Source organism: Pseudonaja textilis, chromosome 1 (assembly GCF_049901715.1).
Source record: "Pseudonaja textilis isolate UNSWEBS1 chromosome 1, rPseTex1.2, whole genome shotgun sequence".
NCBI classification, from domain to species: domain Eukaryota; kingdom Metazoa; phylum Chordata; class Lepidosauria; order Squamata; family Elapidae; genus Pseudonaja; species Pseudonaja textilis.
Genome location: NC_141990.1, coordinates 144,141,605 through 144,158,737, shown reverse-complemented (window position 1 = coordinate 144,158,737; position 17,133 = coordinate 144,141,605). Strand labels below are relative to the sequence as shown.

General features: G+C 39.0%; 1 protein-coding gene across 3 annotated transcripts in view; it reads left to right on the top strand.

The window, feature by feature from the left end:
- FGF18 (fibroblast growth factor 18) overlaps positions 1 to 16,181 on the top strand; it is a 142,690-nt gene extending 126,509 nt beyond the window's left edge. For all 3 annotated transcript variants that reach the window (XM_026710379.2, XM_087918669.1, XM_087918685.1), the window contains one exon: positions 14,365 to 16,181. In XM_026710379.2, coding sequence (XP_026566164.2) covers positions 14,365 to 14,631 — 267 coding nt within the window. In that variant the 3' untranslated portion in view covers positions 14,632 to 16,181. The remainder of the gene's footprint in view (positions 1 to 14,364) is intronic.
- Positions 16,182 to 17,133: the final 952 nt, after the last annotated feature.

The following is a 17,133-nucleotide window of genomic DNA, read 5'->3' as shown; positions in this document are numbered from 1 at the left end:
CAGTAGATACTGAATGGATATGGATATAGATTAAATGTGCACTGCAATGCAGACAGTTTGACTGCTGCATTTGTTTCAACGGGCTGCAGGTTTACACGTGTCCTTAAATAAGGAAGCTGCTCTGTCTACCACTGCTTTCAATGAGGTGCATACTAGTCTGTACTTTCGAAGGCACATTCCATACTGATATCTCAGACACCAATTTATTTCCACAAGAATTTTCTTTTCCAGATGCTGTGTATCTTCCAAACAATTTTGCATGCACTTTTTTGCAGTAAGTATTGCCAGTACGGAGAGTGTAAATTTGATAGGAGAGCCAGTTTGATTAGTGGCTGAGGCTAGAAAGCGGAAGACCATGAATTCTAGTCCTGCCTTAAGCCAGATAGAAGACCTTGGGCCAGTTTCTTTCTCAGCCCTAGGAAGTAGGCAATAGCAAACCACTTTTGAAAAAAAAAAACTCTTGCCAAAAAAATGGTAGGAAGTAGTCTAGGCAGTCATCAAGTCAGCACTGACTTGAAGGCAGAATAGATAGATAAATAGATCGATAATAGATAGAAAGATAGATAGAAAGATAGAAAGATAGATAGATAGATAGATAGATAGATAGATAGATAGATAGATAGACTAGAACATTCAGAAAAGTTGATGTAATTTTCAGTACTACTGAAACTAGAATATCCAAATCAGAAACAGAACTTGTCAGCTTTTTTGCCATATGCATAAGAGAAATATTACAGCAATTTATAATAACTATAACAAATTCATTATAAGGAGAATATGATAGTTGGATCTGACAGACTCTCCTCAGCTATCATTCATCCCTGTGCAAATACTCTGTCAGAAGTATGTGGAAGAAGGTCCTGTGTTTTAGAGTGAGCTGCATTTCAGTCACATATTTCATAAATGGAAGCTATTAATATCTATATAAACACTGAGCTTTCTTTTGTGGTTAAATTCCAATTTGGTTACCCTGCCAGGTAGATAATGTTTAAAATGTTAGAAAATATCAACCTGACATCCAGTGGAACAAAAATGTAAATATTTAAGGTTTTTGCTAAGCTGTTTTACATTATCTTCAGTTCGGGCTGTCTTTAGAATGCTACAGATTTTACGCGTTGATATTGCTAGACTTTTAGAGAGTAAAAATTTAGCTACTTCAGCCAAACCACGGGCAACATTTTCTTCATGGTTCTGTATCTCTCACTCACATATTGCTCCACCTTTGATAAAAAATAGTTCCAATAGCATTGGACAATGTAGAAGACTATAAGCAGCAGTTCAACAGGATGGGAAATAAAGGAATTGTAAAAATAACATTTATGTGAAAGAGCTATTAAGGAGATGTTTAAAAATTCAGGTTTTTGTCCCCTTGTTCTGTAGCATTCTGTTATGTTTCACCCTAGACCCAGTAAAGATATTCTTAATATCTTCTTCAATTATTCTTAGTTCTTAAGCTATTTTCTGCTTTGAAGTTGTTGTTACTAACTGGTTAAAAAGAGACCAGAAGGCAACCTAATCATTCATTTATGAAGACCTTTCTGTGAAAGATCATCTCAAAAGAAAAAAGCAGAAAGTTAAAATATAAAAGTCTTTGCTTGAGAATTGCCATTAAGTATGGCCAACAACTGAAGTGATCCAGCAAGTTGCTTACAAACATTGGCTGATGTGTTTCAGATTTCAGTGATCCCTCTAAATCACATTAGGATATGTATGTATGTATGTATGTATGTATGTATGTATATATGTGTATATATGTGAATATGTGTGTGTGTGTGTGTATGTGTGTATACACACACACACATATTAGCTGAGTTTCTACAGGTAAAACTCGAAAAATTAGAATATTGTGCAAAAGTTCATTTATTTCAGTAATGCAACTTAAAAGGTGAAACTAATATATGAGAAAGACTCATTACATGCAAAGCAAGATAGTTCAAGCCATGATTTGTCATAAATGTGATGATTATGGCTTACAGCTCATGAAAACCCCAAATCCACAATCTCAGAAAATTAGACTATTACATGCAATCAATAAAACAAGGATTGTACATAGAACAATATCGGACCTCTGAAAAGTGTAAGCATGCATGTGTACTCAGTACTTGGTTTGGGCCCCTTTTGCAGCAATTACTGCCTCAATGTGGCGTGGCATGGAAGCTATCAGCCTGTGGCACTGCTGAGGTGTTATGGAAGACCTGGATGCCTCAATAGCGGCCTTCAGCTCTTCTGCATTGTTCGGTCTCATGTCTCTCATCTTTCTCTTGGCAATGCCCCATAGATTCTCTATGGGGTTCAGGTCAGGTGAGTTTGCTGGCCAATCAAGCACAGTAATCCCATGGTCATTGAACCAGGTTTTGGTGCTTTTGGCAGCATTTTCCTGCTGGAAAATGAAGTCAGCATCCCCATAAAATGAAGTCAGCATCCCCTTCTTTCCGCTCGTCTGCGGAAGGAAGCATGAAGTGCTCCAAAATCTCCTGGTAGACGGCTGCATTGACCCTGGACTTAATGAAGCACAGTGGACCAACACCAGCAAATGACATGGCTTTCCAAATCAACACAGATTATGGAAACTTCACACTGGACTTCAAGCATTTTGCAGTGTGTTCCTCTCCCTTCCTCCTCCAGACTCTGGGTCCTTGGTTTCCAAATGAGATGCAAAAGTTGCTCTCATCAGAAAAGAGGATTTTGGACCACTGAGCAACAGACCAGTTCTGTTTTTCTTTAGCCCAGGTAAGACGCTTCTGACTTTGTTTGTTGTTCAGGAGCGGCTTGACAAGAGGAATACGACATTTAAACCCATGTCCAGGATCCGTCTGTGTGTGGTGGCTCTTGATGCGCTGACTCCAGCCTCAGTCCACTCCTTGTGAAAGTCCCCAACACTTTTGAATGGCCTTTTCCTGACAATCCTCTCCAGGCTGCAGTCATCCCTGCTGCTTGTGCACCTTTTTCTTCCACACTTTTCCCTTCCACATAACTTTCTATTAATGTGCTTTGATACAGCACTTTGGGAACATCCAACTTCTTTTGCAATTACCTTTTGAGGCTTTCCCTCCTTATGGAGGGTGTCAGTGATGGCTTTCTGCACTACTGTCAGGTCAGCAGTCTTTCCCATGATTGTGATTCCTACTGAACCAGACTGAGAGACCATTTGAAGCTCAGGAACCCTTTGCAGGTGTTATGGCTTAATTAGCTGATTAGAGTGGGACCCTTTGAGCCTAGAATATTGAACCTTTTTACAATATTCTAATTTTCTGAGATTGTGGATTTGGAGTTTTCATGAGCTGTAAGCCATAATCATTTCAATTATGACACATCATGGCTTGAACTATCTTGCTCTGCATATAATGAGTCTATCTCATATATTAGGTTTACCTTTTAAGTTGCATTACTGAAATAAATGAACTTTTGCACGATATTCTAATTTTTTGAGTTTCACCTGTACATTGATCTTTTATTTCTTTTAAAAGATACCAATATATTTCTTTTAAAAGATACCAATATATGTATATGTACATGTGTGTGTGTGTGTGTATATATATATATATATATATATATATATATATATATATATATATATAAATATTATTACATAGTACATTATATTATATTAAAAATATCCTATACACATACATTAAAAATGTACTATAATTCTATATTCAGTATATATCTGTGCAAGTGTGTGTTTTTTGTGTGCGAGTGTATATTAAAATACTATTCTAGGAAAATGATAAAACTTTACAAGATCATATCATATGGGTCAATGAACCCTCAAGTTTTTTACACCATCAGCAGTGAAATTCTGAAATTCTATCCATCTTTTCAAATACAGTAGAACCTCTTGGTCATGACCATAATTCGTTCCATTACTTTGGTTGCAAACCGATGTGGTCGTGACCTGAACCTAATTTTGGAAATCTGGCACTTACAAAAAAAAAAAAAAAAAGCATGGAAGGGGAAATCTGCCATGAAAAAAAAAAGTGAATTTTTTGGTCAGAACCTGATTTGGTTGTGGTCAGAAGCATTTGCGACCAGAGGTTCTACTGTATATTATTTGGGAGTCCAATATACTCTAAACGTATTTTTTTTAATTAAACAGTTTACTTTAATCTCAAATCTGTCAATGCCATATTAGTTTTTTAAGAAGACCCTGTCACTGATAAGGAATCATCTGAGATGCCAGTTCTTTGTCCGTTGATACATACCAGAAGTATCTATATATACTATTACTCAGATTTTTGATAAATATACATCACGGATTTAAATTGTGTCATGGATTCCCTCAAACAGGATCTGAGGCATGAAAGATAAATTAGTAAATATTAGGTGTAAACTGATGGATACAACAAAAACAATCTTTTCTAAGTCGTAAGAAACTATGGGTTATAAAATTATTTTGAAAATAAATCTACAGGATTCTGTTGGTTTCTGGTATGTTTTGTAATTATGTTAAAATAAATAAATAAATATTTTGAAAAAAGTAGTTCTTTTCATATTGCTTTCAGATAAGAAATGAAAAAATAAGTTTTGGGACAAAGCATTTGAACAATAAATTAGAAGTTTCAACAGCAATAATGGGAAATGTCCTTAAGTTTAGGATAATAGGTGTGATGAAATATTCTATGTAATTAGATGAATAACTGTGGAGTATCAGGGATATTTCCACTTAATTGTTAAAGAGGACAAACGTTTTACTGTGCTGGGCCATAAGGAGACTGTGTCTACCTATACTTAGTTTAGAGTTATAGCATTCCTGAAAGTGTATTCATAGTGGTCATATCCCAGTCCCCCTTCTGTTCAATTTTGTCAGAGATTGCTGAACAAGTCCCTGCAAGTTTTTTGCCAAGGGTTTTCAGAAGTGGTTTGCCATTGCCTCCTTCCTAGGGCATTCTTTTTTTTTAAGCGTATGGTATGTGTTAGCCAGGGATGCCCAAGGTGGTTGCCTGCCTCTGTGAAAGGGATTTTTTTGGATGGCGCGGGAAGCCTGAATGCCAGTAGGCATTTGAGGGAGTCTCCTTTCTTGTCCCTATACAGTTTATTTGCTCATGGGAATTGAGCCGCCAACCTCAGCATCTTACCACGTGAGCTACCGCGGCCCCCTTCCTAGGACTGAAAGAGAGTGACTGGCCCAAGGTCACCCAGCTTGTTTTGTGACTAAGATGGGACTAAAACTACTGGACTCCTGGTTTCTAGCCTGGTACCTCAACCATTATAGCAAAATGATTCTTGAGCGAGACATTTTTTTTCATGGCATATCATGTATTTTAGTAAGGATTACCCTGGCTATTATTTTGAAAATTTAAAAAAACCACTAAAACAAAAGAATTAGGCATTTTCATACATTCATATGATTAGCAGGCATGTCTGTTTCAATAGTGGGGGTGGGGGGTGTTGAATAAATAAAGTCGCTACATATTAATTCATACAACTATCCTTTGAATTCAAGTTCTTCTGAGCATAAGAAAAGCTGACTGGATCTAAGCAATAGGCTAGCTAGTTTAGCCTTTTATTTCCTTAGCGGCCAACTAGATCCCTCACAGCCTTGCAAGAAAACACAATGACAGTAATTCATTTTTGCAATGATGGGAGAACCATTGGATTTCTTCAAGATTTTGCTGAGACAGCACGTGGCCATTATAATGGATTCCTTTGTATGCTTTCAAAAATCTAAGTTCATCACCATGTTTTATGGAAATAAATTTACGTACTGATGTAACCAAGAGAGATATTTTTTTCATGTTCTGCCAATGAGCGGTGGTTCGCTCTTTTCCCAAGACACGATAGCCAATCCGAAGGTGTTACTGTACTCAGCAGGACACAAAGGTATGGAAATGGTGCCTACATGAACATATTTCCATCTTGAGGAAATCCCTTGCTCCTTTTATCGCCCAAAGTTCATACCCTAGCAATACCTAGAAGTCACTTTCACCGTGGTAGTACACTTCTGATACCTTTGCTGAACTTTCTTACTAAGACTCCTGAGGAAGTTTCTCAGAGGCCTCTTGAAGTTCAGAGGCCAGCATGTTGGAGGGATTGCATGTAATGAGTAACACTTGGCCTTTGTTTACTGTTAGAGATGGCCTGGCCTACAATATCATGAAGCAGCTGAAATGCATAGACCACGGGGAATCAATCTGGTCATATTTTCAGGATTTCTTGGCCTGAAGTCAGACAGCTGAGAGCAGGAGAGTCTTATGACAATTCGGTGCAATAACTTCATTATGTAAAAGTTGTAACTGCAGCTCAATTATCTTCCTTGATCCCCACCACATTCTGCCATTTTTTTCCTTAGATTTTCTTATTACTGTGATATTCCCCCCCCACCCCATTTTTCTTTATTTTCCACATGCAAGCAGGAGATACGATACATTCCAAGGGTTATTTGGTGTTGGCGGGGAGCGTTGGCTGCAAGAGAATTTGAGGGTGAGAACTCGCTGAGTTGGAACTAAAGATTCTTTTCTGCACCCAGAAAGTAACCACTCTCAAGGAAGGGTTCATTTTACATCTTGCACTGGAGTATTTTCAAAGAAAAGTTTAGTTGATTCAAATTCCTTGGGCAGCAGAAGAGATTCTCTTGGGAGACGCGGGACTCTCAATTAGCTATATTGAAAAGCAGACACCATGACGGACCATCTGTTCGCGAATCATATTTGCAAGATAGCTGGACCAAGCACTGGATTGGGACTTTTAATTTCCAAACTGGAAAGAAACCTATGATTTTTTTTTTTTGCATGAGCAAAAAACAAACAAGCAAACAAATCATATGATTTTTCTTGCATGAGCAAAACCACAGAAACAGCTGTAGAATCTATTACAATATAACATGAAGTTTTGCATGTGTTTCCAGAAGAGTGCTAGATACTAGTTCCTCTAGATGGAACCGATCTTTCATTTGCACTTGGTTTTGTTCACAATCAGAGTCCTAACATTCTAACACTTATCTAATAGTGGGCCAAGCGTTAGACCAGTGTCCAACTTGCTTAGCTCAGCTTACATAATGAGTTTGCAGTCCTTTCCACAATAATAAAAAATACAGTATAATCCATTTCTTGTTTCTTTTTAAGATTTCTGAATTTCAGAAGCTAAATTAATTTTTTGCCATGACTATATAATTGGGAGCAAAACCATCTTTCAAGTCCAATGCAAGTCACTTGAAGATAATTAGTAGACCTTGTCCAGTCTTCTGCTCTCCTCTGCATTCAACTACTGACCATTTTAGCCTTTCCAATTTGAATGCCCTCTGGATGGGTTGGCTTTGATCACCCTTAGGGGAGCAGCTAAGGCAGTACCATATTGTGGCTGCTGCTAGTTTGATTTTACCTTTCTGTGACATTTCAGATTTAACGTGGTTGTGAGCTAGTCATTATTTTTGATTGGGACAGCTTATAAAGCTTTGACTACTTGACTACTTGATCGCTTCTATGGTGTGAAGTTGCCACCATCTCTTAGCAGGCACTTAGCTAGACTTTCAGGAGGATCTCTTCTCAACCTGGCCCTTGAGGTCTTCCACCACATGTGCCCATCATCACTCCAACTAGATCCATCTACCTTATTGCTAGTTATCCTTTTTTGCTTTCCTTCTTCCTTGACTTTTAGAGCCTTCTCCAAAGAGCTAGGTCTCTGTGTCTAAAATATCACAATTTGGGCTAACTAATTTTTGCCTTGAGTGGGAACTTTGGATTGATTTGTTACATGAACCATCTGTTTTTCTTGGCTATCTCTGTGTTCTCAGAAATCTTTTCCAACATTAATGTATTCAGAGTATTGCAGTGTAAATTCAGCACTGGAAAAGTAAACACAGATGGCTGAGGCTTCATTTCACTTCTTTATAAAAACAAGTAAATTTTAGAATACCAGTTGTAGATTTCTTCAAGATGGAGCAAACTCAAACAGAAGCAGACATGTTACAGGTTCAGAGCTGAGCTCTAGTTTTCAGCAAGCAAGATACACAATAGAGGAGAGAAGCAGTTTCATTTCAATAGACAGACTCAGAGCTTAACATAGCTTCAGAGCTGCAGAGCTTAATATAGAGTCATGCCTAGGCTACTTCTAGTTTCAGTTTCCAAACAGTCCTCATTGGCTGACTTAGTTGCTATGTCTATTCATTGGCTGACCTTGTTACCATCCTCTATTCCAGTTCATAAATATACTCCGACATAATGTTCAGAAATGACATTATTCTTTCTATCTTGCTTCTTCAAAATCAAACTTTCTCTTCACAGCATGTCACTGGGGAAATGGCTGTGTGCATAGTTTTGATCTTAGTAGAAATAGATACATTATGGAATCTGAATATCTTTTTTCCCAAGACCTTCATTGTTATTCTCCTAAATGCTGGTCTGCAGCACATTTCATGACTGCTGGTTCTTTTATTATTGGTGGTTAATCTCAAAAGGAAGAAGCTAACAACCACTTCATTATCTTCACTATCAATGTCATGGCTGTTGTCATTAGTTTCGTTTTATTTATATTTAAACTTAGTTTCATGTTTTCACTGTGCTCCTTGACTTTCTTTGCTAGAATATCCAGATTGTTTGCATTATCAGTTTTCAGAAGTGTTATCAGATAGCAGAGGTCATTGATGTTTCTTCTCCAGTCTCAATGCTCTTTCACTCCAGCATCCTTCTAGCATATAGTCAGAATATAAATTGATTAAACTTCTTTGCTGTTCTGGAGTCAACCTGTTTTGTGACGTTCCATCTGGACTGTGGCTTTCTGTCCTGTATATAGGCTTTGCATGAGGAGAATGAGATATTCTAGGATACCTGTTTACCCATGGACATCTCATAGTCAACCCAATTGAAATCTTGTCTATAATCAATGGGACATATTGACAAAAGAGGGATATTTTCTAAGTTATTTTGGATTCTGACATCTCTACTATATAGTATTTCAATATGCTTTTCCCATCCTTCTTTCATCTGTCACTTTCTTAAATTTCCTCACTTTCATGCTTCTTATATTCCATGCTTCCACTATATATCTGTCTTTGCAGCTTTGGATTTTTGTTTCCTATGTGGCAACATCAGCATCTAGATGTCTGAACACTTTAATCTAGCTATATCATAAACACCGCGAGTAACCTGAAAGATCCTCAATCCTTCCTCAGTAGCATATTGAGTGCCATCCATCCTAATGGCGTTATATCATCTATCACTTTACCTTATCTAACTATCAGTAAAATGTAGGAGTGGTTTTCTATTGCCTTCTCCTGCCCAGTTTGAAATGATACCTTAATATGTTGTTACTAAAATGATTACCTGCCTCCAGGTAATCTTCCTATATGAGTGCTGCCCAATTTGGTTTAGTGGTTAGGACTTAAGTATTGCCTTAGGTGTGAAAGCCAGCTGGATGATTTGGGCCAATCATTCCCCCCTCAGCCCAACCTACCTCACAGGGTTATTTGTTATTGTTGTTGAGAAAATAGGAAGTGGAAGGAGTATTGGGTATGTTTGCTACATTATTTATAAAAATAATATAGGTGGATTAAAAAAATCTTTTTAAAAATGTAGCTTAATTTAACTGGGCGACTAAAATAACTTTTACAGCTTGGGTGACTGCACTGGGATCATATATTTTTGGCATATATTTCCAACGTTCTTTATTCATCCTTCCTAGAAACATCTTTCTTTCCCACAATAAAACACTACTTATGGCCTATAAAGCTTTGAAACTAAACTAGTTAATGCTGAATGTGCATTTAGAGTGTTTTTATTAAATTGGTTTATTATAGTTTTTTTTTAAAAAAACCCTACGCATAACTACATTAATACAGGTATCATCTCATGGAGCCCTTAGAAATAATGGAGTAAGCTACATTCTGCTAGTATATTTTGAGCCTGTTCAATGGAAAGTAAAGAAAAATGGTAGAAATATATGAGTATGTGTCCCCTGTTGTGATTGGCAGTGAAATAATGTTCAGATTATTGTAATAAATCCCTAGCTTAATGTTTTTAAATTTTGGGAGCACATAAGAGGGAGGGCTTATGGATTTTGGCTTCCTCACTTTCCCCATAATTCAGCTTCTGAGTGAAACAGCAGGATTTGCCAATGGCCAGCTTACAAGAGCGGGTGGGGACTTTCGCATCTAACATGTTTCACAGCAGCTGAGGACACATATTTTCTCACCAGCTCTCATCTCCTGGGCAAGTGATAACAAGTGATAACAAATGCAAGCACCAAGTTCTTAATTATCTATCTCGGAGCCCAATCAAACCTTCCTTCAATACTTAGCAGGCAAACCATACCTCCTGTTTTCTCTGGATTCATTACAAATGTGAAGGAAGGAGAAGAGGGACTCCTATAAGGAGGTGAAGTTTAACCCTCTCCTGCCCCAGCATGATGGCAATGGACCTCCTGCACTGCATACTATGAACATGTATAACAAAAGTACAAGTGCTCACTAAGGTTGTGTGTGTGTTGCATCAAAGGTTAGGAAAGCGAGTTGGCTCTCATCACAAGGGAGGAAAAAAAAGGTCTCTTCCCATCGCACTGCATTTTCTATTAACACATATTAGAAAGCTATCATAAAGGGGAAAGCAGGACGTATAACACATGCTGCATACTGAGGAATGTCTAGCTTATTTCTCAGAACCCAAATTCATCCTGCTTGCAAAGAAGTTGACAACATCATGAACTGAGTGACTTCTCCTTCCCCCTTCGCCTGCCATTCATTTCTGCTCAGGATTTAATCATAGCAACCTCAGCTCTTCTGTTCCAAAAACAGCATTCTCCATCCTGGAATTTCCCTCAAACAGAGAAATGTAATTCCTTGTAACGCATTTCAAGTGTTGTGGCTATGAAGAGGTTACCCAAATGCCTTGTGAGCATGCCTTGTGAGCATGGTCAGGGGTGCCCCATGGTCAGGTGTACCCTCCATCTTTTGCTGGAGTAAATGTTATTTTCATTGCCTCAAAAAAGTGATCTACAACCTTCCCTCCTCTCTATCCCAAAAGTCAACTATATGAATGCCAGGGTTCTGGCCAGCCAGGAAGCAGGTTGAATCATTGTGAGCTAACAGCAACCCCCTCCAGCTGTCCAATAGCAGAACACCGAAGACATGACTCACCACCAGCCTATCAGCTGCTGATCCAGTTGACCAATAGGAGAGTGAGCGTTATTATTAAGTCCTCCCCCAACACTGCCCCTGCCATAAGAATAACCTTTTTGCTAAAACAGGACAACAAAAGACAATACTGTATGGTGTGTTTTACACGTTATAGGACTTTAAGCCTAATGCCATAGACATTATGTCAGAGATTAGATGCGTGCAGCCGTTCTCTGTTAGGAGACGAAGCTGCCTTGGCCTGGTGCTCCGTACTGCCTGGGCTTGCTCTCCTATGGAGATTGTGATCGATAAGAGAAGATGTCAGGAGAGAGGATGGAATGGGGGAGGGTTTCAAAGAAAAAGAGGTTGGGAGGGGGGGTAGGAAAGGCAGTGGCGACAGCAGGAAGGGGTTGTCTGAGGCTGGAGCTGTTGCCAGTGCCAAGCTACCATCTGTGGCGTTGTGATCCCAGCAGGCGCAGGGGAAGGAAGTGGCAGTCGAGAAGGTAGGGGTTAACGTGAACATTGAAAATAAAGACACGAGAGAGCAATTAGCTTCTTAGAATGGAAGATAAGCTCCCCCCTCTTCTTTTTCAGGGAATGGAGTGAAAAACAATCAAATCCACCAAATCCATAATGGTTGGGATTTTTATGTGTCTTACCACCTGCATATTTGGGGCGGGGGGTTATCGGTTTTATGCAAATTTGGCGTCCTAAAAGCAGATGCTATCCTGAGATGTTAAAGTGCAAACTGGACCTCTGGGACAACAGCAACATTCTACTTAATTCAGAGGTGGTATTCAGCGGATTCTAACCGGTTCTGGAGAACAGGTAGTGGAAATTTTGGCATTTTACAGTATCCTTCCCCTGCCATGCCCACCAAGCCGGTAGTAAAAAAAAAAATTGAATCCCACCACTGACTTAATTCTATTTTAATAATAAGAGCAAGAGACATAATTTTAAACAAGCCTGATGTAGGATATGCTTCATTCCCAGTCAAGGCACTAAATATTTATTTTGGACCAGTATCTTTGTCACGTCCTTGACTAGGAATGGTTGAATCTGTCCATTTTGGATTTGTTCAATTTCCTGTTTATCCATTTTTATGTTCACTTTATCCCATTTCCGCATCTGTATATTATTTTTTAAAAATTTTCATAAAATTAATTTGGGGTGATTTTTTTTTTGCACATTTCACCAAACAGAGGCAATTCCATAAGCATTTTCTCATAACATACAATACACACATAAAATATATGTTTACAATAAATATAATAAGTGTGCAATCATGTAGAATGTTTTAATGCACTTTTATTGGGGAACCGTGCCACAAAGTGTAGAGAAGTGCAAATACTGAAATGTAACCCTGTTTCATTTGTAAATTGCTTGGGAACTATACACTAAATTTGTATTGGAATATGAATTGAAGACAGTTTCCCCTTGTTTTTAGATTGGCCTTAACTTTGCTTCCCCCCGCCACCCTTTTAAAAAATACATTGCTTAAGTCTAGATGCAGAGAGCTAGAATCGTATCAGTGATGGCAGTGTTTTTATAGTTCTGAAAGTTGCTGATTTGGCAGCAGTAACAGTTGCTTGAAAGAACCAAGTTTTTGGTGCAAAGAGAAAGCATACAGTATTACTTCAGATCTCTAGAATCATATCTCTGTGACTCCCCTGCGTGTTGGCAGGAAATCAATAGATCAGTTCCAAAGAGAAGCTAAAGAATTTTCTCCTTGCCTCCAACTTGGCAGAAACACATCCTCAAATATAGTCCATCTGTGTTATTTCAACACAAATTATAAGCATTACAATTATTACTTATCTCTGAAACAAATCCAATATGTGTAGTTCAAATAAGTAAGTTACCTTTGATCTTTCCATTTTGCATAGATGAACATGGAGAATGATAATGGAGAAACTGAATGTGATTTCTTAGGTTCTATCCCCTAACTCTGTCTGATTGGAGTGTTTCATTGATATTGCTGAATTACTTGTATATACTTTTAAACTAGTTTTTAATATGAACTATTTAGGTTTCCTAAAGAAAGAAAACCAATCTTACACCTTCTCTTCTATGCGCATATGATTGCAACTCTGATAAAATTTATCTAGGAAAGAACTTAGCCAACCATGGAATTGAAGAAAATGTTTGGCTGCATACAACTATGGTGGCAGCAGTGAGACAGTTACAATTTCATGCATGATGGATCGATCCTTTTTAATGTAGGGATAAGTAGGAAACTTTGCTTGAACATGTTAAATTTATAGAATGTGTTTCTGTACTAGGCTGTTTAAAACAATAACAACAAGCGGCTAGGTAATAAAAATTAAATGTCAAAAAACTAGATTGCAAAATTGGTATTTGCATTACAGATTTTTTTTTCTTTGCAACTCTGCATAATTCTGGTTTTGTTATTCATGGGCAGGTAAAGAAACTCAGCCATAATTTCACAAATATTTCCTCAGCCATATAAAATAGGAACCTCCTTTTCTAACCACAGGACAGCTGCATTCCCAAAGGAAACAGTCCTGTGACTTTTGCCAGACTGTTGGCTTTTATGGCAGTCCTCCATCATCTTGGCATATATGTATCTCTGGGCAGGCTATAATGCTAGCCGGAGACTTCAGGCTCACACAAGGCCCTTGAAGGACCGGGGCAAAGCCACCAAAGTGCCTCCACATGCTGTCCTCAATATATATAGAATGGTTAGAATATATATATATATGGTTAGAAGGAGGAAGTCATTAATCCCATTTCCTCTTCGAGTCGAGCTGACTTGAATGATAATCATGTTTCAGAATGAAGATGAATACTAATGCTTTCATTGGCCCACCCTGAGCTGAATATAGGGACATGCCCAGTGGTGGGATTCAATTTTTTTTACTACCAGCTCTGTGGGCATGGCTTGATGGACATGGCTTGGTGAGTATGGTATGGGAACGATATTGCAAAATCCCCATTCCCTCCCCACCCCACTAAGCTGCTTTCCAGCTCCATTCTCCTGTGCAGGGCAACAAAAGAAGACCCAGCCAATCAGCTGGGACTCAGGAGGCAGAGAATAGATGGGGGCGGGGCCAGTCAGAGGTGGAATTTTCCGGTTCTCTGAACTACTCAAAATTTCGGCTACCAGTTCTCCAGAACTCATCAGAACCTCCTGAATACCACCTCTGGACACGCCTCTGCCCCCGCCCCCAACGGAGGCTGCAGGTGTAGTGATTTGGTGGCTTCTCTTCTGATAGATGGGGTCTGCCCACATTTGTTCCCTTGCTTGCAGACCTTTGTCAACTTCTTTAAAAAAAACCTTCTCTGTGTTTCATTTGCAGCCAGATGGCACCAGCAAAGAATGTGTCTTCATTGAAAAAGTCTTGGAGAACAACTACACGGCTCTGATGTCAGCAAAGTACTCAGGCTGGTATGTTGGATTCACCAAAAAAGGGAGGCCTCGGAAAGGGCCCAAGACCCGGGAGAACCAGCAAGACGTCCATTTTATGAAACGATACCCAAAGGGACAAGTGGAGTTACAGAAACCTTTCAAGTATACCACAGTGACGAAGAGGACTAGGAGAATACGACCAACCAACCCCAGTTAAAAGACCAAGGCAGTGTCGTGCAAATAAACTACAAGAATAGACTGTACCAGAGAAATATTTTTACACTAAAAATAAGGGAGAGGTTCTATTTTTGTACATTGTTTTTTAATTTTTTTTAAAGACTGAGTTAAAAATAGAAATCCACTGGGGAAGCTGTAAAAGATTTATTGTAACTTGAAGAAGAAGGAGAAGGAAAATGAATGGCTCTATTTAAATTGACTTTTTTTGTGCTGTGGATTGACATACAGGTGCTTTATTTCTCACTGGGAATGGACAACGTTTGAAATGGACAACATATTCAAGCCAATCCCTAGAGGGGAAAAAGGTCATGTTATAATAATAATAAAATAATAATACTAAAAAACCAAAACCACAAAAACCAAAGAAAGCCAAAGTTCTCCCCCCCACACCTTTCCCCATCCAACCCCCAAAAATCCTTGGATAATTCTCTGGTGTTGCAGCCCTTGGTTATTTTGTCTCTGCAAACTAGGTTGAGATGTGAAGATCTGCTGATCTGGCATGGGGCTTCCCTGGAGGGCTCAGTACCTCAATCCTTCGTAATGTTTTCAATGACATAAGGTGTCACGACTCTGTGATCCTGCATTGTTCTGCTCACTTCTGGAGAATGCTGCTAATGACCTTCAAGTGACTAAGTAAAATAACCTAATACACCAATGATAAGGGAGTATTTTAAAAACCAGCTCTATTATATATATATATATGAATGCATGTATTATATTTATGCACATAAATGTAATACATATATTTTATATATATATATAAATATATATGTATTATATTATAAAGCTATTTATTTCATTTCTCTGTATATTGCAGTTCCATGAACCAGGTATTACTGCCTCAGCAATTAAAAATTATTTAAAACACATAGACTATTACTGCTGTTCATACATTCCCCTCTCCCCCCAGCTTTTCGCCAAACTACACTGAGACCCTTAAAGTTGTTACCAGAGCTTGGGCTCGGTGAGAATTTAGAGTTCAGTAATAGAATTCTATGTGCCAGGACGGGAAATAATTTGTTTCTCTTTTGTTATGCTAGCCGCCCCATCTCTTCCCATTCCACTGTGTTGACTTCCTGCAAAATGCTCAGCCTTGTCCAAGCACAGGCAGAGTTTTGAAATGCGGTGTGCAAAGGATTTCTTCTTGCTTCTTCTCTTGCCCATTGTGTTCTACTGGGACCAAGCTGACTTGGGTACCACCTGTTATTAAGTGCTTAGTGGGGAATTACTGAATGCCCCCAGTATGGCCCCTCTAAAACGCAAGGTGACCTTCCTGCTCTTAATCAGCCAAAGGCTTCTGGCTTTTCTATCCAAACTGGAACAAATCAAGGTCTGAAGACACTGCTGGACCCCACTGGAAGTAGCCCTGTACCCAGGACAGGAACAAGAGGACAGTGAGATGAAGTGGCAAGGCCTGGGGAGCTAGTGTGCTTACCTTCAGAAGATTATGTACTTTTTTTTTAAAAAAAAATGCACTCTTAGTCAAAAGCCTTTTAAAATAAACTTTATTTTCCTTAAATAAGAAAACAAGATATGTTGTGATTGCTCAGAAAAACGTTTCATATGTGCATTGCTGTAGAAAATGCTCTCAATCAAGTGAGAAAGAAGAGAAAGCAAGAAAGGTTTTTGCATGTGGGAGACACAGTCGTTAATTGTCCAATGAGACATTTCTTGCCTTCTTTTTCTCCCTTCCTGGTTCAGTCTTCCTATCAAAATGACTTGTAGCCAGCTAAACCTGGCCCGTGTATGAATTTATATTTATTCAGCCTGATGCAGCCCTCTAAAAAAGAAATAAAAGGATTAGCTATACTGCAGTGATGTCAAAGCTATGACACACGTGTAAAAGGTAACATGCTATGACATTTCAGGTAACATGCCAACATTCACCAACACCTGACAACAACTATTCTCAAAACCATGCTCTGTTCTCACACTTTTTGGGGGGGAGTGTGGAGGCCATATGAGAAGTATGCTTTTGTGTGTCCTCTGAACCCTCCAGTGGGTCATGTGTGTGTGAGAGAGAGAGCCATGTTCTCGTATGGTGTCTGCAGCTTCCAAAAATTGCATGAGAACGGGGTGTGCTTTTGCATTGCTTTTGTAGGCCACAGAAGAGCATTTTTAGGAGCTGTTTCAAGAACAAAGGTCTTTCGCCACACAGAGCAACCTCAGGTAGGCCTCAGGGCCTGCCACCAGAAAGAGAATGCCATTTGAAAGTAAGCAGTGGATGGCAGTTCCAGAGTACTAGGCCGTGAGGGCAATGGCACAATTCTCCAAGGCTCATGTGCCTTGGGGAATGGCACAAGGTACTTTTTTGAGTGGCAGCAGCAGCTTTAGGGTTGAAGTGGAGGCCTGGGACTCTGCTTCAGGCCCAGCCTCGGCACTGCTGAGTGCTTCTATTCAGGTTGGCCTGGATGGTGATGGTGGTGATGGGGGAGAGAATTAGCTTTTTTGTTTAGATACTGGAGGGACAGATGACACGTCA